Raw genomic sequence first — 26813 nt, forward strand, 5'->3', positions numbered from 1 at the left:
TGATAATCTATCTATCTATCTATCTATCTATCTATCTATCTATCTATCTATCTATCTATCTATCTATCTATCTATCTATCTATCTATCTATCTATCTATCTATCTATCTATCTATCTATCTACCTACCTACCTACCTACCTACCTACCTACCTACCTACCTACCTACCTACCTACCTACCTACGTCTCCAAACCCTTAACCCCTACACTAGGGGATAAGTTCAAATTAAGATACAAAACTTTAGCTCTGTTAATTGTGTAACTTAAGTCAAAGCATCTTAACATGAATTTTGGAACCGTCCATGCAGCAGGAAGTCAAGGGGAGGGCACTCTCCCTTCGACTTCCCTTACTCCTTGTAGAAGCAGGACTACTGGCATCGATGAGAGTGCCCTTCTTGGTTTGAATTAGCCTGTCTTCACTAGCCCTGCGAATTCAAACCTCAAATGATCGACTGCAGCTGCTTTGATCTTATCTGTAGTGTAATCATGGCCTATGGTGCCACAGGACTACTTGTTGTGTTTTTAAAGTTACAAACTAACATGGCTACCCCTCTGAGACCTGACAGATGGACTTTTCAAAGCCATACTCAGGATCTGGAGACCCATTTATTATCATAACCAACACGTAGCTACATAAGTAGCTTTGATACAAGTGATACATAGCTCCATATGCAAGCTTTGAACATTCCAGTCCCTGTATTATCAGAGCAGGGAGATTTGTACCTGACTGCGATTTCTGATGAGATGCGTTCCTCTCGGCCTGGGAGTCGGCCCAGGAGCCAGAGCAAGGGGGCTGGAACATATAGCTGTCATTTGGCAAAGAGTGGGTGCGGCCTACGGCAGGCTTTCTCACACTCAGCAAATCCTTGCTGGGGGACAGTGTCAGAGTGTTGTCTTTGGAGAGGGGATCCATCTACAAAAGAAGAGATGGAGAGAGAGGAGACATGACAGAGTTGGAAGACCCAAAGAACTTGGAACCCCTAGCGACAGCCATTGCAATAAATATGGGGCACGATGGTGCATGCAAATTGTCGATATGTACAAGTTCTACTGAAACACAATGAAACTTGCACAAATGGATCTACTAGGAAGCTATCCGCCTAATTTTGTAGTGCCACTAAATTGCCACACAGAAATGAACCACATAAAAATACTAGGAAACAGAGGAAAGCCACATTGCAGTAATAAACCATGACTATTTCAGGAATACTTGAAACAGGCATCATGCCTCAAGGCCCAGCAATGCTCACATGCTTTGCATCACTCTAAAAAATAATCAAGCCTCCCATATGTGCCCACCCAAGACAGTTAGACTTTTGCAAAGGTAAATATGTAACAGCCATCCATCCCTCTTCTAAGAATGAAGAAACAACGTAGTTCACAGAAGATGCACCCTGCTTTGACTTCCACTATGATTTTATTGGTTTTTCTTTCCTTTTCAAGTAATAATTATTTATTATACTTTTTTGGCAGGATATTAAATTTGGTTCTTTAGGTCTTATTTATATTGCTAATAGAGATTAGTTTATGCCCTCCCAGATGTGAGGGGCAGATTACCCCACATCTGTTAGTGCAGGGTTCTTCCAAGTTTTCTCTGACGCATTCGGCACTGACCACACTCTGAGAGAGGTACTAGGTGGAGTTTGGGTCTGATCCAGTAGGGCAATTCCTATGTTTTTGCATTTTTTAAAAAATTATAAGGTGTTATCAAACACGGAACTGTGCATGTCTAACAAAAGAGTTCTCTCTTTTATAAAGGACTCTGTGAAGAAATCAAACAAGCACGTCAATGTAGTTTGGTAAAGTACAGCTCTGATCCTCCTTTTTCAGAGTAGTTTAAAAATTATCTACTGGCAAATTTATTTTTCACTCACTCTGAGCATTACTATTTTTCTGAGAGAGATGTACTGAGATTTCTTCTAATTTAGTCCTCCAATGGAAGCAAAATTCATTAGACAGTTTTGTGTGTGCGGTGACACATCACAAGATTAAATGGAATTTTCTTAAAAAAAAAAAAGTGGGGAGGGAGCCGGACCACTGCTGTAAAGCTGGCCAACAAAATGATTAAAACTGATTGTCAGTATTCATGAATTTGATGGTTCAGATACAAGCTACATTCATTAGGTACTGCAGTCTCCTGCTATAACTCCGATGAGGAGGTCAAGTTCAATTCCAGTCACATGGACACAGGGCCGGATTAAGACCTTTAGAGGCCCTAAGCACTGAAAAGATTATGGTGCCCCCCCATATGTAATTCAAAATAAAAACATTATTATACCGTAAAATCTCATTTTTTTGGTGCCCCTGCTTTGCTGGTGCCCTAAGCACCTGCTTAGTCTGCCTATTGGGTAATCCAGCCCTGCGTGGACACTTCTGTTTTGAAATCTTCCCCACCAACCTGCACATACACACCTTTCTCTACGCCTCAAGAGAGAGTCCAAAAACTGGAATTTCAAATTCAAATCCCTTTGTATTCAAGATCGGATCCAAACTCAGAAGGGTCTTATTTACCAGTCCAGGAGCAGCCAAACTCTTCTGAGATTCCAGCCTCAAACAGCAGAAATCTTGAGGGAACAGCTAATTTAAGGAAAGCCATTTAAAATGGCTGACAGGTGATCCTATCAAAAACAGCTCACAAGCCTTCAATCCTATCAGATTTGTAATCTCTGCCCAATCTCTGTCCAGACTGCAACGTTGCACTTCTCAGCCCACCTCTACTATGTAACTTATTTTGAAACAAAATGTTCCATACAAAATGTTAAATGTTGTTTACAAAATCTTTTGTACATGATGCCATGAAGCATGATGGGAAATATTGTCACGGTTTAAAAAAGGTGTAGCCCAAATAAATATTAATTAGGATGACAAACTAGAATGATAGAAAATTTATCAACTACACAAACATCCAAAGAGAGATAGACAACAGAGAAAACAAGAATGAATCAAAAAATGTTGGAAGAGAAGTTATGTCTATTGTACAGCAGAAAAAAAGCACTTGACTGCTACACATCAGCTAAAAATGTCTAATGTTTCAGAAAGAAGATGGTTAATGCAGGGCTCAAAATACTGATAATTTCCTACAAAAAAGATATGGTTGCTGATGACAGTTCACAAAAGAAGCAGCATCTCCAAGATATCTCCAGCCAGTGTAATCTAAAAAAGTGTATCTAGTGCTCACACTCAAAGCACTGGGCGCACCTTGTTCACAAAAACGAGTCAGTTACAAGCCAAGGAGATGTAGATAATCCTTCTGCATAGAGCATAGGAGTTATTTGCTCATGGGTGCATCTTTTATGCGCATGAACATTTGTTTCAGGTGCACAGGAAATTTCAAGATTCACACCATTCACTTTTGTTTTTGTAGGGGTGAGTGGGCTATTTATTTTATTTGAAGACGATAACATGCCAAAAATAAAAAGCCCTTTTTAGATAAAAGATTAGGTGGTCTTTTGACCAAAAAATACCACTGGGATTAACCATGGAATAGCAGTATTTAGAACCCTGTAAACATCAGAATATATAGTGATCAGTGTATGTACATTGCTTTCCAGAGCACTAAGTAAGAGTGTGTTAGTATCATCAGGAAAAGAGTCATCCGTCAGAGCTAAGGACCAGGATTTTTCAGAGAGAATATCTGACGTCAGAGACAGAGCCTCCATCTCAGCTAGAGGGATCTAAACAAGGGAGAGATGATTAAGCATAAGAAACCAGGACACACACATCTTTTGAAAAAAAAAAGTATCATCATCTAACTACTGAAGCATTATCCCTAAAATAAGAGCATCTATGTCATGCACGTCATTGCAGTAGATAAATGGGGTAAGACAACCCAACACATTCAGCCTTAAATACTTACAAATAACTCGCAACAGGGTTTCCAATTGTACACTCTGGGACTGTGAGAAATATTGGTTTCTATGTGGCAAACTGAGTAATAATCATCATACTACCAGGGTTTTCATCAGTAGATTTCGAAGTGCTTCACAAGCATTAACGTATTTATCCTCACAACACCAACAGGAAGTGAAAGGAAGTGCAGCGCAGGCCGTATATGTATAAATCTGTATCTTTATTGTTCTAGTGATGTTTAGCTATTAGAGCAAGGGTGGGCAATAAGCCGGAGGTGATTCACCAGGGTAGCCCCTGTTGGGTCGCCAGCACTTTATTTACTGGCACATCCAAGGGTACATCCGCTTTCAGCTCCCGTTAGCACTGGATTGCTGTTCCTGGCCACAGGGAGCTGTGGGAAGCAGCCTGGACTGGCACACGGATTCCCACAGCTCCCATTGGCTAGAAACAGTGACCCACAGCCAACAGGAGCTGCTAATGACTGTACCCATGGACAAGCAGGTAAATAAATTGCTGGTGGCCCACCAAAGGCTAACTCTGGGGACCCACATCTGGCCCATGGCCACTAATTGCTCACCTCTGTATTAGAGGCATCGAGAACTTCCAAACTTCTCAGCTATCTCCTATCTCAAAATCCTATAGCGATGTTCCAGTTCTGTTTGACTCTCGCCTATCTTGTTTGGACCCTTGTGGGACACCCTGAACATCACAATCATCTAGGTAGGATGCAACCAGCTGTTCATATATGCATGTTTAATACAGTGTAAAAAATTACACCTATCTAGGAAGCCTTTCATTTTAAGATCTCCATCTACTTTCCAAATGCTAATTAAGTCTCTGCCATGCAAGGCAGGTGCTATAACTAGCTCACATATGGGTAAACTGAGGTATAAAGTCTTGCTCCATGGTCCACTGATGTCAGTGAAACTCTTCCCAGTCACTTCAATGGGCTTTGCATCATTGATGGGAGTTCGTCAACCCACTTAGATGCTTTTGAAAACTTCACTGGGCACTGTGACTTCCCCAGGGTCACAGCAAGTCAGCGACAGGGTCAGGAACAGATGTTGTGATCACTCCAATGGGAGGTTCTCTTTAAAACATTCAAGCAAACTATGTAGCCTTTCGTGAACTGCACTTTCTCTTTAGGCACACGCAGCCATGTCATGGGAAGCACAAGGTGGCACTGCTTTGCGCGTTGCGGCGTCTCTCCAGAGCACTGCTCACAAGAAAGGGCAGTGTTCTAACAGAGCGGATTCACCACTGTCAGCAGCCCCAGAGCCAGATGTTGGATTTAACGTATAGGCTTGGCTTTTCAACACTCTCCCAAACCTGAGATCTGTCTCACCGTTTGTCATTTACTTCTCTAGGGGTGTGTGGGTTATGAAGAGAGTGTTTTATAGGCCTTATATAAAACTGATTCATGTATAACTACAGCTTCTATATCAAGACCTAGGGACATGGTGCTGCCTCTAGGGCTCCCAGTACATCAGCAATTCCTTTCTTAATTCAAAGGATTAGCACTTTTATCTTCAGTGTTTAAGCAGTTTTTTCAACAGCAATGCATCTTTCAAGAAAAGTGGTGGAGTTTGGAGCCTGCCGTATCCAACCTATCAAAGAGCCGGTTTGTCCAGCCTGTCTGCTTTTGGAATACTGCACACGTTCACACGGGGCTAATTAAATTTAGTGATGAGGGCACCTCATAAGGGTCAGAGGTTTGGTTCAGATAAACATGAGGCTGATGGTTCTTCTGAGCTCCACCCAAGCTCTCTCAGTCTCTGGGTCTGTGACACGAGGCTGGCTAGCAATCTTATGGGAATGGACTCTTAATGCGTCCTTTCTAGTGTGTCCTTTGGAGTCAGGAATACAGTGCAGGAGCTGGTCCAGCATCAGTCACTGTATTCCAGAGCTTCTGCCACTGGCTCTGGATGGAACCAGGAAATGTAGATAGGACACACTTGCAAGTCCTGAGTCCACCAGAATCCAGCTGCTGCTGCGGTGGTGTGAAGGGCCAAGAGAATTGCCCTAACAGGGCAGCTGAGAACTTTTCCAGCATGGCAAGTGGATTCCTAGCTGGCACTAGATTATATTACTAGCTCTATGCTGGCCTTCATGGGCTCTCCTCTATAGCCTAAGGGCACAGTGAAGAAAAAGGGGAATGTGGCCAGTATGCTAGTAATTCCTGGCGGGTGTAATGGAACTTTGGGGGCTATTATTAGTTGGGTATAGTTTAGAGGAGTCCCAAAGCTGCTTTAAGTTATGTTGACAGCCATACAAACTCTCAGCAGTCCCCAGGACTGATGAAACAAAAAAGGTAACAAAGGGTATGTCTACACTACCCTCCTATTTCGAAATAGGAGGGTAATGTAGGCATGCCGCAATTGCAAATGAAGCCCGGGATTTGAATTTCCCGGGCTTCATTTGCATAAGCCAGGCGCCGCCATTTTTAAATCCCGGCTGGTTCGAACCACGTGCCGCGTGGCTACACGCGGCACGAACTAGGTAGTTCGAACTAGGCTTCCTAGTTCGAACTACCGTTACTCCTTGTGGAATGAGGAGTAACGGTAGTTCGAACTAGGAAGCCTAGTTCGAACTCCCTAGTTCGTGCCGCATGTAGCCGCGCGGCACGGGGTTCGAACCAGCCGGGATTTAAAAATGGCGGCGCCCGGCTTATGCAAATGAAGCCCAGGAAATTCAAATCCCGGGCTTCATTTGCAATTGCGGTATGCCTACATTACCCCGCTAGTTCGAAATAGCGGGGTAGTGTAGACATACCCATAGTTAGCCATCCCCCCCATCCCAATTCTTGAGGGAGACTTCTACCAGTAGGTTAATAAATCCCAGCATAATGAATGTACTAAGCAACAATTAGAGGGTAAAAAGCTATTTCCAAAGTGTGAAATCTGTAAAGCTGGAGTGTCCAACCTGTTCTGAAGCAGTAGCCACTAGAGCGAACTAGCCACACTTAACCGGCCAAATAGCCATATGTGGCTAGTGGCTAGCATGTTCGACACCATGGAATAAAGGTTCCCAGGGTATCCAAACTTGTTCTCTGTGCCGAATGAAAAGAAAAGTTGAACAATTTATAGTACTCAGTAAGCTGGTAAATAAGTTCTCTATTAACTAATAAGCAACGTTCAGATATTTTAAGAAAAAATTACAGAATTACTGGATTTTAATCACAATGACAACAGAAAAATGAGGGTATTTGAATCAGCTTACAGCATGTGAAAAAATGGTTGCTCTAAGGAGTAATGGGATAGGAGAAAGCAGGAATTTTATTTCAGCTAGACTAATTTTAAAAAATGAATTGACTGGTATTATTTTAACAAGTTAAAGGGCTGGTTCATGATACTTACACACGTGTTTAAGACCACGCCTATTGAAGACAGCAGTTAGGCCAGGTCTACACTAAAGGGGAAAATTGACTTAAGATATGCAACTCCAGCAACGTAAATTACATAGCTGGAGTCGACGTATCTTAAATTGCATTTTGGCACCGTCCACACAGTGAAAGGTTGATGGGAGCAAAAGCTCCCATTGACTTCCCTTACTCCTCATAAGGAGCAGGACTACCGGTGCTGATGGGGGCGCCCTCTCAATTCGAATAAGCAGGTCTTTACTAAACCTGCTAAATTGAACCACAGAAGATCGACTGCAGCAGTGTCGATCTTCCATGGAGTGTAGACATGACTCTTCGAAGAAAAAATTGCGGCTCCCGTACCTCACAACTCTCAAAATGGCCACCTTAAAAGGGCAATGCCTACTGTGCTCTTAAAAGGGCAGTGGCCGGGGATTTTTTTTTTTCCTCAACAACTTTTTCCCCTCAGATCTTTGTGCTGTATCCACCACTATTTTGGCTCTTCGTCTGTAATGGCCCCATGGCCTAAGATACCTGCTTGAATTTATGCACATAGCTAAGGCTCAATGACTTCTTTGGGATATAAGCACTTGGTAAAAGACTGTCTTGGTTTGCCTAATTCCATTCAGAGAGGAGATCGGGGCCACTTGCAGGAGATCTATTTAGAGAGACCTCTAGGGCTGACTCTTCAACTAGTGTAAATGGGCAGTGTCACAGAAAGGACAGATGCCCTTTCATGCTACCCAAGGATCTGGCCCATGAGCTCCCACCCTACACTCCAGTCTGCATGTTTGGAACCCACCACCTGTGCAGTTGCAATGTATGAATCCTGCCTACATTTGTCCATCATCCTAAGGCCACACATGTATAGAGAAATTCTTAGAGGGGAGATTAAATACTGCACACGTGCACTACCACAAATATAGAATATCTTTAACAAGAATAAGTTAAGTTGTTCCCACCCCTAAAATAGCCCTGAGGACTTAGATCTTCCCAATCCGTATGGCTGTTTTAGGTTAACCCCTCCCCTCAGTTTTATCTTTTCAGTAAAGGTCTCAGCCAGATGGAAGTGGACGGAGACTTCGCGGGAAATGAGGAATATTAACCTGTTTCTCAGAGTTGTAATATTCAGGAGCTGGAAGGGCATAATGATGGCACACAGAGCCTGACAGGTTGTCCATCAGCTTCAGCTCTCCTTCCAGAGATTCCTGGATCAGCAGTGATATGGTATCAAACAAGTGCCTTTCCTGGGAGGGGTGCCATAAAGCATGCAGAAGGATAAGGCAAGCCAAAAAGAAAGAGAGAAAGAGAAAAAGTGAGGGAGAGAGACAGAGGAAGAGAAAAAGGACAGGGCAGGGTGGGGGGAGAGGGAGAGGTGGGAGGCGGACAGAAGAAAATCATAGTTTTTCCAAGAGAACAGCAGTAACAGAAATGGTGAGGAAGGAAAAAGATGAGACAGAGGAGGAAAGAGAACAGTGCAGTAATATCAGAGTCAGACGATTTCTCAGACATTACTAGAGACAGGACCAAAGCCAGATGCCCCAGAGAACTGTGGGACGTTTCAGGCTTCGGCCCATCTTCAGACATTACTCTCATCCTGAACAACCATAACTAGCTATTCCACGTTGCAGAGGTCTGGCAGGGCCATTGTAACAGAATCCATTTGCTTGTTACTATGAACTGCTAAATGAAACTATCACTGTGGGACAACTATAAACACCTAATGGCAACAGTTTCAAACATGGTGGGGGTGGGAGTCCAAGCATTAGGTACCTAAATCCATACCTGGGCTCCACTGAAATGAAAGTGGCCACCAATTTAAGTGAGTTGGGTAAGATAAATATGGATTTAGAGTCCTAAATTCAAGCTCCCATCTTTAAAAATGTTGGCCTTTATGCATACAGCAGAAATATTACATATGATCATCTCTTGTTTTCACATACATGAAAAGTCATTGAAAAGTTGTCTCTTTGGTGCAGGGAAGAGCCAATATGTACAATGAAATGAGGACCTTCATTACAGTCGAATGGCACGCAATACAGATAATCTAGGGAATATGCAAGCAAAGGAGCATGCTGACAACTTGACCTTGCAGGGGTGCATTCTGAGAACTGTATTCCTCTACTGCCATGTAGTTGAACACCAGATTTGTTTTGAAGATTTTGATAGGAAGGAAAGCAAATAATCACAGTTATCTCAGAATAAAACTGTTCCGAGTTTTTCACGTTATCTGTTTTGGTGGAAAGAGCAATGAAGAGAGTGTGGAAAATATATTAGAGGATGGAACAAACCTTTCCCAGAGCACTCTCCCAGAAGGGGACAGGCCAAATGAAATGTCAAAAGCTGCTCAAACAGCTGATGGTATAATTCTGATTCTTTTGTCTCTCCGCCTACTTGTTTGCTTAGGTTTCTGATCTGTGCCTATTCTGAAGATGACTGCTTGGCCATACTATCTGTAAACATTCTCTTCCCGTCTCTCTCGGTCTCACTCCCAGTAGAGGATGCAGGATAAGATCAAGGTAGGATAATCCCAGAAAAGACTGAACCAACAGACTGAAAAGATAAAGGAGAAATCCTTGCCCTCTGGGACAAGGAAGTTCTAGTATGGAGGAAAGTATGGGGTATATTCACATGCTCTCCATACAGCAGCAGGGCTGGACTGCAAATTTCTCCTTGAGGAGAATATTAGGTTACAAGATTAGCTATTGTGTTGGCCAATGTTGCCCAGATAAGGCACAATCAAGTCCATCACTTGCCCAATTATAAAATCTGCTGTACGCTATAGGTGTGGATGTGTCTGTCTGTCTATGGGGAGGAAGCAGGGGAGGTGAAGGCACATTTCTTTGTAAAGGAGCAGTAAGAAATAATTTACCAAGAAACTCTCTCATTACCCTGAACCACTTTTCCTTGTGCTGTCACAACAGCTCTGGGGTCCACCTCATGATTTAATTGTGAGAGATATTTTCTAATAGCTAAGGAATGAATGTAAGCTTCAGCAGCATTACTCTGTCTTCATTCCTAAAGATCATACGTGAGTTTCTCAGCCATGAGCATACTCATTAGTTCACCTGGTAAAAAGGGCAAACAGGTGTCTTTTAATTCACTCACATGAAACTCAAGATTTTCTGTTATACATCTAAAAGGAGCTAAGCAGGTGTGTATTAAACACAATGAGCCCTGGTCTACACTAGTGTGTTATTTCAAAATAACCCTCCTTTAGTTGAATTTATAACGGGACCGTCCACACGACCAAGCCCGTTATTTTGAAATAACGGGCTGCTTATTTCGAAATCTGTACTCCTGCTGTATTCCTCGGGGCACAACACTAATTTTGAAATAGTTATTTTGAAATAGCTGTAGTGTGGATGCTCCAGTGCCTCTGTTTCAAAATAACTACTCCCAGAGTAATTTGTACTAATTACTCCCCAGTGCTTTCTAGGGCTCTAACTCAAAGTAGTGAATCATATTAACAGAGTCTGCCTTGGATTAATTTAAAGGCTTCCCCGTAGTGGGGACACACTATTTTGTTTTTGTGAAATCAGGCATTATTAAATTGAATTTAGTTATTTTGAAATAATTTCTTAGTGTAAACATGTCCCTACAGATCTTATAGCCATCTAGGCATCTGAATAGAGACTGGGCCATTCTCAGGTTTGTATAATTGTGCCTCACTAACAAAATATGGAGCAGTTTGGGTCCCCTCATGCCCAGTTCTCAGGCAGAGTTCGTTCAGAAACTGGTTCTGAGAGACTAGCAGAACTCCTTTATAGCTCACAAATATAAGCAGCACAGTACCACTAGCTACAACTCTCTGGTCCTGGGCCTGCACCATTAAAATCACCAGGAACTTTGCCATTGACTTCAGTGAGGGTAGAATCAAGCCCTCAGTGGATTTGCCTATTGTTAAAATAATCTTCTCCTGGGAGCAGAGCGGGGGTAAAGGTTAAACATAATTTATATAAAATATAAATATTATTAATCATTTAAAAGAAAAAAACTCAGCAAAGTTTTATCCCTCCTCAGCCACAAGCTGTAGTTATTAGTGTGCATCAGAAAATGTCATGTCTTGGGCCTGTCTCTGCTCTCACATCAGTTGTACACTGGTATAACTCTAGTCAATTCAATGGAGTTACTCCAGGTTTGTCCACACATGAGTGAGAGGAGGATCAGGCCCTCTAAATATTTTCCCTTACAAGCAATGCAGGAGCCCAGACAAAACCCTGGATTGGAACTTCCCCTTCCCCCCAATTTGGAGTCAGATCTGAACTTTGAGGCTTGGGCCCAGCTCTCAAACAGACACAGAGCTCTTTGCACCTGAACAGAAGTGACAATCTGGTGCGAAACTGGGTCAGGAGAGTATCACAACAGTCAGCACTTCTGTCAACAGACAGTGAGGAAGGCAGCTCCCCAATGCACTGTACACTCAGTCCTTCACGGGATTTCGTGCATATCCTCCCTCAGCAAACAGGCAGGCCAACCTGCTCTTCATCCTCCACCTGAGATTCTCACCATAGGGTAAACTAACGAGAGCTGAGAATCCACCTTGAATTGCATGGGATTGGTACATCCTTGGGGGTTCTCGGGCCTTTCTCCACCATTACCGCCTGTCCATGCAAAGAGGTCCGAGGCCGGAAGTGGGCCTGCGGTGAGAGTCTTCATTTCCATCTCCAGCTCTGCTTCCAGCTCTGCTTCCTCTTTGGCTTCCTTGTTGCTCTCTTCCAGGTGCTTCATGAGCACTGCAATCACCACATTCACCAGGACGAACTGGGCCGTCAGCACAAAGGAGACGAAGTATAAGGGCGAAATGACCGTGTTGTAACAGGTGGACTCCTGGTCACAGTCGCGCAATGTGTCCTGGGGAGAACAGTAGGGGGGGAAATGATTATGGAAGCTGAAGAAGCTCCCATTCACCACAGAGGGACTGACCCTGTGTGACGAAGGCGGCCGGTGCGGGGGGAGGAGGAATTGTATTGGCTCTGTTCTCTTTGTTATGTTGCATGTGATTTCTACTGTTCTGTAGTAACACCATGTGTGTGTGCCTCAGTTTCCTTGGGTACTGCACCAATAAATAGATGACGATGGGAATTTCAGTGCGACAGCCTCCCCCCATGGACACAGTGGCTAATGCTTTCTGTAACCTAAGCCTGGGATTGGTCGGTGGTGTGACCAGATGACACCTTTCGCCCAGGAAGCAGGAGAAAGGACAGAGGTGGGGCTGGCTGCAGAGAGAGATGGGCTACTGGGTGCGTGAGTGAGTCTTGCTGAATTGGGATGCAGGGAGGGAGGTCAGGACTCTTGGCTCTGGGTCCCCGCTCCCCAGGATGCATTGTCCTGGCTGCTTCTGGTTACTGTGCGAAAAAGTCTGTGCTACGCTGTATCCATGCAGGCTAATAAACCTTTTGTTCTACCCACTGGCTGAGCGTCACATCTGGCTGCAGATGGGGGTGAAGGGCCCAAAGACTTCCCACTCCTCGGTGACACTCTGCCATCTGATCGCTCGGCACTCTAGCATCAGACCCACATGGATTACCTCTCTATGAGCACATGCAGGTGATTTTCAGTCCATCTAGAATGGCAAACTAACCCTCGGCCAAAGCTCAGTGCATGGAATCAGGTGCATAAGGTGAGAACACTGGAAGGGAACATTCTGTGCACACAGGCTCAAAGAAAACACTAATTATTCCCAGTGCATCCCAACAGGCGGCACCTATCTGCTCCTTTGCACTGTCAGAGCTTAGCCAAGATGCTCCATTCCGAAAGGCCACTTTGTAAGGTTAAAGTGCAACTATTTTAACAGACGCAGGCAACGTTGTTTTATTTGTTCCATGTACAAAACACGTTACTTAATTGAATTGGGTTCTTGCCCTCCTTGTCCTCAAGCCACCACCTTGGGAAAAGCCTGGGAACTTACAATGCATCTGAAGGCCAGCAAACCCAAGTGTTGTCAGGCAAGAGGGAAAAAAAGAATTGCTTTGAGAAAATGTGCAGGCCCCGAATCAACAAGTCCAGGGACTGTCACAGCTTGAATGCCCCAACTGATCCCTGTCATTGATTGGGAACAGAGAGACAGCGTTTGTAAGATTAGAAATCATCATCAATATTCATTCTCCAGGGATCTCTTACCTTCATTATCCCATTCCAGTTGTCTCCTGTTGAGACCCTGAAGAGAGTTAAAAAGGCCATCCCAAAGTTTCTAAAAGTGGCGTGCCGCCCTAGCCCCTCGCAGTGGTGAGTCTCATCGCATTCTGTGTGATCAACCAGAAGAATCCCACTTAGACATGAGCTTTTGCACATCCCCTCCCCGCATCGCAACAGCTGTTTCCTTCTGCTCCCTGCAACGTTAGGAATGGGGAGAACTTACCAAGGTCGCCAAAGAGCTCCACTCCAAGAGCTGCAAATATGAAAAACAACAACATGAAGAGAAGACCCAGATTGCCCACCTGAAAAGAGAGAGAGAAAGAGGGAGGGAGGAACAATGTTAATTAATTTGTTTTCCAGACCTGCCTCTCACCGTTACAAAACCGAAACCGCCTGAGGGAAGATACAACCTGGGATAACTTCTGAGATGGATCTTCTAAAGGGAAATGCAATTTCCTAATGACCATATAGAGCAAAACAAGGGGGATGGGTCATGAGCAGCCTTCTGCAATAAGCATTTCCCTCTGGTCCTGATGAGATTTTTCTGCTAAGGCAATGAGTTACCTGAGGCAGTGCTTGCATGACCGTATCCAGCAGGGCTCTCATCCCTACAGCCATCTTCAGCAACTTTAACACTGCAGAAAAGTGATAGGTTCGTAACGTTACTGCAGCAGCGTGAGAGCGGAGACACAGATTTTAGAGCTGGACAGAACCCGCAAGCATGAAATCACATCAAGCGCTCCCCATTAGTAATTAAAGTTCAAGGCCTTGTTACAGAGCCCTGGGTTGTCCAGATGCTGTTAGAATCCTGTGACTAGCAGCATCGTGTATCTTGGAGCTTTTGTGTAAGAATCACCATTCTCTCTCCCTCTGAATTGGGTAATGTTGGCACAATGCTAGGAATGTAAGAATGACCTTTTCTCCTGACAGCCTCTTCTACTGAGTGTAGTAAACAGGTTTAGAAAGGTCAATGCAACCAGATGTACATTCCTTTAGATTTCTGCTTACAGCTAAACAATTATGAAGCCAAATTCATGCCATTGACTTCAGTGGAGCTTATCCCAGGGATGAAATTTGCCCCCTTAAAGCTCTCTCCCATGTGGGTCTTGAATCCAGTACTAAATATACAACCAATATTCCCTCTAATTTTATGTGCACCAAGGCATGTGTGAATGTGCACCACTAGGAGAAACAAAAGGCCTACCTATGGGCACTCTGTTAATCAGCTGGGCAGCATCCAAATCTCTCCTGAGTGGCTGCACAAGTGCACAGCTAGGGAACACTGTATTGTATACAATCCTGTGAATATCTTTCCCTGAGTTACCACCCTTCGAACTTTCCCCACCCCCCAGCTTGGCTTAGGCTAACTACCTTCCTAGGGTTACACATGCCTGCCTTCATGTTTGATTTACGTAGGCATTGATTTGCCAGGTGGAAACTGCATATGCTTTTCCTTTTGAAATATACCTAACATGCAGGAAATATGCCCCTCTTCTGAGATTCCCTTTCTGGCTTCAACTACATTTCATCCACTTCCATTCTTTCTTTGCCCCAGTTAGAACAATAACCATACGTAATAACTTGGCATGACAATAATGCCCTCCTTGAAGCTCTCAAAGCACTACATTGAGGGCCTGATTTCCAAAGATGCTAGCTTACACCGATATTAGCTGGGACTCCAGCACTTCAGAAAATTAGACTCTAAATAAGTAAGCCTCACAAACGTGGTAGGTATCATCATTATCATCATCATCATCAATGTCATTTCTAGGGTACATATGGATACAAAGCACATTCTCTCACACAATGAGAAGAGGTAACAGCAAGGGAAATTAAATTTATTAACTACCTGGTATATTTTTTTTAATTGGTCATAAACTCTCTAGTGTGTGACTGTGTTGTGACCTGAGACCCAGATACCTGAGGTAGACCTGATTTCAGTAACATGCCACATTTTGCTTTTCGAGGTCCACCCATCCATGAAATGCACAGTGGATTCTCTTTCCTAAGACGACCTAGATCTGCCAGTGCTCTTGAGAAATACGTGGCCAGCTGGCTCAGCTCTTTGGCTCTTCTGGAATGTTTCCCCCTCTTTTGTTCCTTCATTTGTGTACGGTTTGTGGAAGCCAGAACAAAGCGCACAATGATGGCACACAGCTCTTTCCCAATCACGTCACAGGCAGAATGAACAGAAATGATTTTCACATTGTATCGGTCTTACCTCGAGCAATCCTCAGCACCCTCATTATCCGGATAATGGTGGGGTTAATGGGCAGTGATGCGTTCACCTCAATCTCTTCCAATGTGATGCCCATGATAGACAGCAGCACAATCGCCAGGTCTAATTGGTTCCATCTGAAGACAATACAAATCATGTCTATTAAGATATCCGCAGTGGGCGTTTGTTTGTTGTAAACAAATTCCAGTCGTTTTAGTGGCTCCATGGCTCAAAGAAGTGACTTTTGAAACTTTTTTGAGGGATTGTACAAATCTGTTATTTTTAGATGATGGGATCAGCCAACTCCAAACTAAATACAAATCCATGACTGGTCGTATGCCCAGGATAATCCAGACATTTGACTAAATCCTGTAACCTCAATTCAGCCTTTTGTCAGGCAAAACTCTCACTGAACACTCAATACGCGTTTTGCCCAAGTAAAACCTGCAGGATTTGATCCAATGTCCAGTCACTGTAAACATGGTGAAAGGCACTCTAGAAAGACTTAAATTAGTTCAATAGAAAAGAAGGATCTTAATAGTGATGTCAGAAGCAGCAAGATGTTGGGGTGGAATGATTTTCTCTAGGAAAGAAGTCTGGCATCACACCAATGTTTTTGACATTTGACTTGAGGAAGATGAAAAATGTGAGGTCAGGTATGAGCAGGTATTTGCTTTATATCTGAGGGTATCCACATCTCTGGATGTGAGTGCAGATATCCAGGACTCATTTTTGTGGATATGGATTTGGTTGTGGAAATAAATTTTGTCTCCACCCAGGTACAATGGGAAGCCAACATTAAATGTATAAAGATCTTAACTCAGTTAGGCTAGGTTTACACAGCAGCGTTATTTCGAAATAACTGATGTTATTCTGAAATAACAAAGTCTGCATCTACACAGCAAGCAATTATTTCAACATAATGTTGAAATAATGTTGAGTTGGAGGACTTCTTACTCCAACTCCTATAACTCTGACTTCCCTTACTCCTTGTAAAATGAGAGGAAGAATGCTCTAATTTGGACTTCCTGCTGTGTAGACTGTGCCAAAAGCCGAAATAAGCTATTTCAACTTAAGCTACGCAATTGATGTAGCTCAAGTTGCGTAGCTTGTTTCGGCTTTAGCCATACTGTGTAGACGTGTTCTTACAGCTCATCATCAACCAATAGAGGTAATGTCTGCTGTTCCTCCTGGTCTGTTGATCTCACCAGGACAGCTCTAGCCAGTCCACAATGGGAAGAAATGCGAGTCATGCCAGCTGTCTTGGTAAAGGGAGAGTTCATTTCATGTTACAACAAGAACATGGGGTTAGGGTTAGACAGTTCCCAAGGAAGACTCAAGACCAAAATCACAAGTGATGTAAGATACATATCAGGCACAAATATGTTAGCAAGAGAGTGTAGCTGTGTGACGTAGTGGGGGTACTTGCTGGGATGTGGTGACCCCTGCTGTCTGGAGCAAGACCCAGCAGGGAAAGCCTCACTAGGCAGAGGTAATGCCAAACTGGTTGAACCAGTGGCCAGACACCCCCCATGGAGAGGAACAAAGGAAGGTGGAATGCTGCCCTGGCTGGGGGGCAGGGCTGGAAGAAAGTTAGTTAGTTCCGGTCTGGAAGGCAGGGAATAAGGAGCTGGGGAGGGGGCTGGGACTCCCCTATCTCAAGGGGGGGCACTGAGGCCTCTTAGCCCCAGTTCCTGTAACCAGATTACATCTGTGCTGCGCTGTGCTGGAGGAGCAATAAACCACCCTCAATTCCACTGGCTGGAGCAGTCTGTTTGTGCCATTTCGGGGTGCAGGAGACGGGGAACCCCCAGCGCGCTGTCACAAGCTGTACACCAAGCAATAGTTTGCTCTGATTTGCTGTTCAGTGCTGTGTAGTAAAAAAGCCCCTCCTTGTTTTCTCTAGGGAAAGGGCCTGATTCTGCTCCAGCACAAATCAAGAGAAGCTCCACTGAGGTCCTTGATGTTACATTGGGATCATAAGAGTGGGAAAAAACAACCAGCTCTGCCCTGTACAAGTTGTACTCATTCCGCACAGCCACTGAATGCCAGTTACACTTTTTCCTCCCACTTGTCCATGGATTCTCCGGATCCGCTTCTCCTCTTACAGCAAAGGAAGTGAGAGTGGCAAGTGGCTGAAGCTGCCCTGGTGTGAAATGGAGATCGGCGAGAAGAGCATCGGGGTCCCAATGTGCAGCTTTCCCCACTTCCTTGCATCACCCCTGCATTTGGCCCGTCCTCTATTGAGCTCCTGTTGCAGTCACAGACGTGCAGGATTTAATCTCTGTTACCTGTCTTGGAAGAACCGGCGAAACCCAAAGGCAATCAGCTTGAAAACAGATTCCAAGACAAAGATGACAGTGAAGATGTAATTGCAAATCTTCAGTGCTTCATCAAGAACCTGGAACAGATAAAAAATGGAGATGAGCGGCTGACTTTGTGGGACAGGTTTGCTGCCATCCAGTTTTCACCGGAATGATGCACCGAATAAGAAATAAAATGACCCACAAATGTCTTTTTTCCTGCTCGCTTTAGTCCCAGGAGGAACTAGCAAGGAGAAGCCTCTGCCTTTAGGCAAGTGCAGAGACTAATGGTGCACAACCCCTGCACAATCCACCCTGGTGCAGAGAGCCTGCACCAAGCCTAGGCACTACTCAAGTCCCTCTTGAGACTGCTTGAAGCTAGGAACAATGGAGTCTGAAAAACATTTAGGGACCATTTACATGAGAGTAAGTCATCAAGCAACTGCTGCATCCCCAGCCTCCGTTGTGCTAAGGACTTGTGTGCTAGTGTAATGGCAATGGGCAGAATTGAACTTGGGCCCTCTGGAGTTTAGGGCATAAGCCTCTATTGCATGAGCTAAAAGCCAGCTGGCACTCAGCTCAGGCTATAGCAGACTCGTTATTCTCTTTGTAAGTGGTCTCGGTGCTACTAGATGGGACAGTGAAGGATACCCAGAAGGTGTGTGGCGCTACGTCTAGACTCCATTGCTTTTCTGGGATACCAGAGGTGTCTGGAAAAGCAATGCCGCATCCAAATAATGCGTCCGCTTTTCCGAAAAATGTTTTGAAAAAGCGGACACTCTTTCTCCATCCCTGTAAACCTTGTTCTACGAGGCATAAGGGATATGTCAAAAGAGCACTTTTTCCCCTGAAATTTGGCACCGTGTATATGCACCAAATTTTGGAAAAGCCTCTTTCAAAAGTAAATCGGAAGAAGATACGCAATTTGCAGTATGCAAATTGCGTATATTTTTCCAATTTAACACTGCAGTCTAGACGTAACCTGGACTACACTAATACAGTGTATGTTTGAGGCACTTTGTACCATATCTGCCCTCTAGCACCAGCGTGTGTGAGCCACGCTCTGGCTGGAGGTTCGTACAAACCCTGGTAGAAGCTCCAGGAAAGTCACCATGAAGCTAGTTCTTCAACTTGAGCTCACAGAAAGGCATGTGATAAGGATAAAGCCTGGGTGGAAGCCTTTTTTGGGTTGGGGGTCGCTGACCCACAGAAAAATCAGTCAGGGGTGAGAAGCCAATGAGAAGCAAATAAAAGTGAGAAGCAAATAAAAAAATCCCTCACTAACGTGGTCCCTGAGTAAGAAGGAGAAAGGCTCCCCGCATTCCCTTTGCACACCAGAGCCAACTTAGGCTCAGGCTAGTAGATTTTGTGTGCTCCAGCTCCACAAGTGGGTTATAGGGGAGGGAGGCTGGAATACCCATGTGGGCTCCCCAATGCTCCGGGGCGGGGGAGCGTTGAGACTCGGGGGTCAGACCCAGGCAAGCTGGGAGCTGTATCCAGCCCCTAAGCCTGAGGTTCCCCACCTCTGGGATAAATCATAAGACAGCATTGAATCCCCTACTTCTTTCCCCTCACAACCTTGCCCCTAATCATAAGTGTCCTACTGGCACTGATCGCTAACTAACAGTAGAGGTGGTATTATTCTGAAGGTCATGCTGGCAAAAGGGCAGCAGTAATAGTATCTTGGCGTTCCTGTGTAAGCAACGTGAACCATATTTCTCAATGCTGAAAGCTACAGCAGTACTAGCTAGGCATGGGACAGTAGGAGGTGATGTGGGAGAGATTTTACAGAGATCCCCGGCCCGGGATGGGAAAGATCGTGTCATTAAAGTTCAAGAACAAAGCTGTAGGTGAGGTAATGGCATCCCGTGGTTTAGTGATAAGTAATAGGAAAGGGGAGACTAGATTTGGATTCGTTCTCAAGGGGGCACATAAAGCCACATGAGTCACGGCAGATCTTTGATTATCCAGTCCCTGTCAAAGATGTTTTGCAAGCTAGTGCCATGACTGTGAACCATCCCTGGGTAAAGACCTTTCTCCCACATCGTGCCCCTCTCCTGGGGCTGAGCACTGCCATAGTTCCACAGCCCTATGACTCTGTGGGGCTGTGGTGCCCATGAGTGCCACCTTCCTGAATCTAACTGGTCAACAAGGATTGTCCACGTCCCGTGCCGTCACGGGTCCCTTGAGAACATGCAAAGCAGAGCTAGCTTCCCTGCTGATGCAGAGTGTACCTGCTTCAAAGGCAGCCAATGTGCTTCCCAGGAGGCGTTTCTAATGCCCCTCAGTACTAACCCTCACCCGTCCCAACTACAGACTGTGGCTTCATGGCTCAGTTGACCCCAAACTTCAATCCAGAGCAACCCCTTTGCCCGTCCCTGAAATGCAGCCCTCCTTGGGGAAGCAAGCTGCCCCCACTCTTAAACAGTTCTCTGCAGAAGAGTTTAATTCTGCCAGCCAAAACTGCCCTGGTAGAATGGAACTTGCCAGTGCAGAATGTGACCAACAGCTGTTCAAACTGCTTATGCCTCTATCCATCCTGCAACACAGCCGGCAAAGTGGCCATTATCCAGCAGCGACATGAACTGGATTTTGACTGGTGTTCTTTTGACAAAATCCCTTCTCCATGTCCCCTTCCCAACCCTGTTCACCATCCTGGTGAATTATGATGTTGGATATAAAGCTCTTCAGAACACTTATCTGTTTAAATCCAATCTGGAATCTGATTTATTATCCTGGAGATGTTTAACCACCCCGGCACTGATTCAGCAAAGTGCAGAAGCACATGCATGACTTTAATCAGGCAAGTAATCCCATTCACTGCCGTATGACTATTCTCATTCTTACATTATTATGTACATGTAGGACAATGGAGCCTTAGATAAAGAATTTTACTTTCCTTAAGGGAAAAATATGACTAATGCTTTTATAATACAAGTGAGTGTCACCGTGAAATGACTGTAATAAGCACAGGCCCTAGAGTAATTCTAATGCAAGCTCCTTAGCTAATGACTGATTTAATCAGAAAGTGACTGAATCATGTCATGTGCTTCCCAGCGTAGTTAAAGGTGACCTGCAAAGGAAAAGGAAATTTGGCCTGTGCCTTTTATTTTTTGGCTAGTTTATGATGATCTGGGTATATTGTCTTTTTTTCCTCTTTGTTTATTATTTACATTAGACATGCAGGCCTTGTCTAGCCTGAAAGAATATTTCACCCTTATTGTGATTTGCATTTATTCATTTTGAAAGGAACTAATAAAAATAAGTACAATTTATACAGCAGCAGCACCATTTCCATCTCATTCTTCAGAGCAAGATACTCAGCTTCCCAGGACAGGTTGTTCTTATTATTATCGGAATGGGCCCAAGATACAGGAGCATGGCACTTAATAGATTAAGAGTCTGATTTTCAGAAAGGCAGGGCAGCAGTAACTCAAACTGAAGTCAATGGTAGTCAGTACCTTTGAAAATCAGGCACTACATGCATCTGTTTGCTGAAGGTACTGAGTAGGCATCAAGGCAAATCTTCCATTGGCCATGTTTCCACCAGGAGAGAAGATGCGTTTTTAATAAGTCTTTGTTATGCTGTTAAAATCCCAGCATAGGCAAGCTGGTTGTAGGTATAACTCGTGTATGTTCAAACACACCGCTTTTCTAGTGCAGACATGAGCAGTGGGGGATTTGCACAAGTAAAGATTTCAGATGTTGACCCAGAAAGATTGCAGTCTTCTTGCTAACCGTTACTATGGAAACGCTTCGTCAAAGAGAAGATTTAAAAAGAAATTACTGGCAACTGGCTAGAGGAATTTTCATCCAAACTTTTCCCATAAAGGTAGTGTTTTTTTTAAAAAGTGTTCTTAAGAGTATTTATAAAGGGTGAATAAAAATGGGGAAGCTGAAGTTTAGAGAGAACTTTTTTATCAGCTCCAGTAACAACAGCAGGGGTACACAGGCTAGAGTCACGCGCCTGAGTTCCTGGGCGAATATTCAAGCATCTGTCCCAATCCATTGCCCGTACTGCCAAACAGCTTTACTGCTGTTGTTACTTGAGCTAGTTTTCATCTACCTCTCAATCAAAGCTAGCCTGAGCATGTCTACAAGTCCAACCACTGGACAGTCATATAGACCTACCCTAAGTGATTAGTGAAGGGGTCAAGCAGCAAAACTGGGAATAGAGTCCAGAATTTCCAATTCCCACTCCTCTGCTCTAACCTCTCACTGGCTAAGACCAACTCTACACAGGGGCGGCCCATATAGGCTGACTCGACCGTTGCCTGGGGGGGCCTTCTACGGCGCCCGATGATGACGTCACAGGATGCCCAGGGTGCCCGATGATGATGTCACTCCATTTACGTCCATGCAGGCGGGAGCACAGTTCGTGTGTTCCGCCTGGGGCGCCAGCTGTGGCAGCTCGCCTCGGGCCGCTCCTGACTCTACACTCACCCCAAGATCGACGCTCCATAGATTGATCTTCCAGGGTTTGATTTAGCAGGTCTAGTAAGGACACACTAAATCAGCTGCTGATGGTGCCCCCATTGACCTTGGTACTCCACAGGGTTTCAAAGAATAAGGAAAGTTGAAGGGAGAGTTTCTCCCGTCAACCTCCTGCAATGGGAATGCCACAGAAACTCAATGTAAGGTATTTTGACTTGAACTACGCTATTCTCATAGCTGGAGTTACGGAACTTAGGTCAACTTTCTTACATAGAGTGGACCTGGTTGAAGGCACCTTGATCTGCGCCAGCCCAATGCTGATCATGCAAAACCATCCAAATAACTTCTGTAAAACTAAACCAGCCTAAGGATGTTAAATATCAGTTAACTGAATAGTTGATTAACCTCATGAATTCTTATTGGTTACTCAACTATTCTATAGTCCCCAGGGGCGAGGCCAAGCAGCCAGTGTGCTCCAGCCCCACTCCTAAGGAGCCCCCTGCCACTCTGTGCTGCTGCCTCCATATCAGAGGCAGCAGTGCAGGTTGCCAGGTGGTAGCTGGTCCACAAGGGGAGCCAGTTGAAAAACCAGTCCTTGTCCAGGGTGTGGAGGGGGGTTGAGCTCCTGGACCCAGCAGAAACTGGAACTGAGCTGGGCTGCCTGCCCACTGGATCCTAATACACTTTAAATGTAGAGCCACAATGGGGTAAGTCCTGGACTCAGCACAAGCCAGAACTGAGCTGGGCTCTTGGCCAGCCTGTTCACAAATTTACTGGTGATGGAAAGGGGGGAAATGTGTGTAGTCTATAGCATTAACCTATAAGCTTTTGCTTATCGATTAATTAGTTAATTGACTACACTATTACATCCCCAAACCAGCCCTGGCCCTGCTCATCTCTAGCATTTAGTGAAAGCTGAGACCACTTCTTTTCACTACTCCATCACTGGCAATCACCTACTTCCTTGTCTCCCAGTACCTTTGGCTGCTGGTAGTGTTCCATGGCCATGGTGATCACGTTGAGGCCAATCACTCCCGTGATGAACAAATCCAGGTAATGGCTCGTGCACATCTGGTGGATCAGGAGGCGGAAGCGAGAGTAATCGGAATAGTAGGGTTTACACTGTGCTTCTGAAAAGGGGGTCGGGAAGAGGGGAGAGGCAGATCAGCTCATTACTCTGTGTCTCTTAAACGTGAGTTCACCTTCCCTTTCCAACCTCCAAAATTGATGCTTTCCACATAGATTGCAATAAGGCTTTGCTTTTTTTCCTCTTGGGAGGTATGTTATCAGCCTTAACATGTAGCAAGGATACTAACAACATGGATCCATTTAAACATCTCTAATGTAACATGCATGATACTCAGCCTTTCAATGCTAGGGATGAGGTGAGTATAGTTGGGGACTACGGAGGGTTCCAGGAACTGTTTTGTTGTTAAGAAATGAAAGATCCCAACTCTTTTTTAACTTGCTAGGGAAACGAAAGGGGCAAATAGAGAAAAGCAGTATCTGAAAAGCCAGTTCGACAACCAGATACTGCACAAGAGTGGTATTGAGAAGGGCTTCGAGAACACAGGCCCTTCATTGACTGGCCTTATTTGAAGAGGCTGCAATAAATTCATCTCATCTCCTTTGCAGTCAACTCTAGAGTTAGACAAATTTTGATACTTCAGCTCTCAGTGCTCTGAAAAACATGGAATAAATACAGTGGAAAACTGATCAGTCCACCTTAATGTCTAGAAAATCATCTTCCTCCATTATAACGCAATTACCAAGTTGTAGATTTTACTGTTAGACTTACTTCCATGTTCAGTTGCATTGGGGATGATACATACTCTTCAGACCTGAATGTTTCAGGAGATAAACTAATTTACTCACCTAATCTCTAATGAGAAAATGCCAAGGCTGAGTATGTAATTCAGCACAATTTTCAAGAAGGTATTATAATGCAGATTGAAGTGGAAAAGACTGTCTTGAATATGTCAGTGAATAATATTATTCGCATAATTAGATGATCAACTGGTTATGAAAATTATTGAGCCGAGAGAATTACACGGCTCGATATTTAGCTTCATTGAACAAATGTGGGGTTTGATACATTACTCCATATAGAAATTTGGGCATAATGCAGCCATGAAGTATAGGTATCAGTTAGCTAGAGGGAACACCAATTTTAAGTCTTTCTGGGAGTATAATTTGGTTTGTAGATCGCCAATAAGTCTGCAACCAAAGCCAGAGATGTAACATCATTGTATGCTCCTTGCTTCATGACATGAAATCCCAGAAAACCCCACAGAATTTTTGTTTTTATCATCGAGACAGACTTTTCCCTCAAAGCTTAAGTAGTAGACACAAACCATGTAGCAGTTTATACGGAAAGGGTTTGGAAGTCCCAAAATTCTGCTCCAATATCATAAAATAAAAGGTAGTATTAATATTCACTTTTTGATTTGCGAAATGCTGAAGGTGATCTGTACTGGAGCGCAAAAACAAAACAGAGATGAAAAGGTCTATAAAATGAATTTTAATGCTGAATCTATTGAGCATTTAACAAAAGCCAAACCGGTGGCTTGCTGACTCACCCGACTTTTTGTCAGGGATCTCTAAATCTGCATAAATCTCCATAAAGTCAAGATATCTTGATCACATTATGTTAAATTATGAGTAAAAAATCAACTAAAATGTTTGAATACAATTACGTTAGGAATAGGGCCTAGTTATGAACTAGGTTATAATTTCAAAAAGAAATACCATCATAATTTGATCACTGATTTCTTTTAGGTTTCTGCATAATTCACATTCAAAAAGGAAAAATGTCAACGTTTCTGCCTCTTCTTGCCATAGATTTACTTGTGAATAATTATACTGGAATTCAAACGTTTTAACTTTGATTGGCAGGTAATTCCAAATCCCTCTGAACAGCACTGCAGCACTTAGAATATAGCTGGGATTTACAGCAAGATTGTAAAATGTTACCTGTGCAGAGATCCTGCACCTGGACTAGTAACAGCCTTATAAACAGGGTTGCCAAATCTTCCCCAAAATATTAGTTTCTTTTTACCTTTTAGAGAACATAACCCTAGACTTTTTAAAGTCAAATGCTTTTTCTGACTGAATTTGAAAGTCAGTATCACCGACATCTGCTCCACTGCTAATTTACAGATCATAAGTATTTTATCCTTCTGCCAGTAGCTTTATTAATAGAGGTTTTCTCAATCCTGTTTATAAATCATACCACCACTTGTTTCCCTTTCTCAACATGCTGGTCATGCATATTAGCAGAACACAGATATTATCTTGAAATGAACCACACACAAATATACCATGCTGTCTGCGGGCTACAAATTAATAGCTACTGTATCTAGGTAGGCAGGGAACTTTTTGAACCAAGCAGTTGCTCTTCTTGCTGGTGATAGAAGGAAGCCATACTGCAGATCAGTTAGACAGACTGATTCTTTCCAGGTGTAAATTCCGTGCCCCCTATCAAACAGTGTTATTCATATTCATTGCAGAAAGAAATCTAAACAATACCAACATCTTGGGAAATACAGACATCTGTTAAGCTCCCAGGTGGTGAACCTCACAACTAACACAACACCACATTACTGTACTGTTACAATACACTGTGTCAAGAACAACAAGAGCTCCAGATTAGTCTAGGTCATTCCTGGAAAGGTTAGCTCCCTTCCTGGCATACAGAGAGTTAAAGAAAGAGAAAAGAAATGGCAGAATAAGACTGCAAGAGGATGCGAGGTACAGCAAAAGCCCACAACAAAATATCTGGCAGATAAACAGGTTCTAAATCAAGCTGCTTTGGTTGTGGCTGGGTGAAGAATGGGGAAAGGAGAAGGAATAATCTCAAATATTTAGATACAATTAAATTGGAAATATCAATTGAAACAATGGAGGTTGGGCAATCTAGTCATAAGACCCATTTTCTTATTAATCCTGGGAAAGGATTCTCCAGCCTGATGAGCAGCTCAGGCCATTGCTACAGCTGCCCAACATGGTGGACACTTGGTTTTAGTTTATTGTTTCTAGCGGTCCTCATCCAAGCAGTTTCCTGATCAGGGATCCTATGGTGAAATATGCACCATGCAATGGAGTCATTGTTACAAAGGACTGCTTTAACAAGTGCCAGGAAGTGAAGCCAATGAGCCCAATGGTGTATGGTATCTCATAATGCTGGATATTAACTAAATTGTTCTTGTATCAAGTAACTACTATAGCATTGCTTCCCTCTGGAGAGTGATTCTGGAATTCAGTGATCAGGTGGAGACCAACCAGCTAAGTAGTAGTTCTGCAAAAAAGGACCTGGGGGTTACAGTGGATGAGAAGCTGGATATGAGTCAGCAGTGTGCCCTTGTAGCCAGGAAGGCTAATGGCATATTAGGTTGCATTAAGAGGAGCACTGCCAGCAGATCCAGAGATGTGATTATTCCCCTTTATTCGGCTCTGGTGAGGCCACATCTGGAGTATTGTGTCCAGTACTGGGCCCCCCACTACAAAAAGGATGT

General features: G+C 43.9%; 1 protein-coding gene across 6 annotated transcripts in view; it reads right to left on the bottom strand.

Moving 5' to 3' along the window:
- The window catches only part of CACNA1G (calcium voltage-gated channel subunit alpha1 G), a 333864-nt gene that overhangs the window by 10884 nt on the left and 296167 nt on the right, over positions 1 to 26813 (bottom strand). For 3 of the 6 annotated variants that reach the window (XM_089771889.1, XM_089771887.1, XM_089771888.1), the window contains 9 exons: positions 23278 to 23429; positions 17854 to 17963; positions 15566 to 15699; positions 13909 to 13979; positions 13568 to 13646; positions 13330 to 13451; positions 11716 to 12060; positions 8313 to 8453; positions 723 to 912 (listed from right to left, as the gene is read on the bottom strand). In XM_089771889.1, coding sequence (XP_089628015.1) covers positions 723 to 912; positions 8313 to 8453; positions 11716 to 12060; positions 13330 to 13451; positions 13568 to 13646; positions 13909 to 13979; positions 15566 to 15699; positions 17854 to 17963; positions 23278 to 23429 — 1344 coding nt within the window. Of the gene's footprint in view, positions 1 to 722; positions 913 to 3538; positions 3674 to 8312; positions 8454 to 11715; positions 12061 to 13329; positions 13452 to 13567; positions 13647 to 13908; positions 13980 to 15565; positions 15700 to 17853; positions 17964 to 23277; positions 23430 to 26813 lie in introns of all 6 variants that reach the window. The other 3 variants (XM_089771892.1, XM_089771891.1, XM_089771890.1) reach the window with 3 other exon arrangements.

This window comes from Pelodiscus sinensis, chromosome 20 (assembly GCF_052426305.1).
Source record: "Pelodiscus sinensis isolate ZL-2025 chromosome 20, ASM5242630v1, whole genome shotgun sequence".
Taxonomy (NCBI): Eukaryota; Metazoa; Chordata; order Testudines; family Trionychidae; genus Pelodiscus; species Pelodiscus sinensis.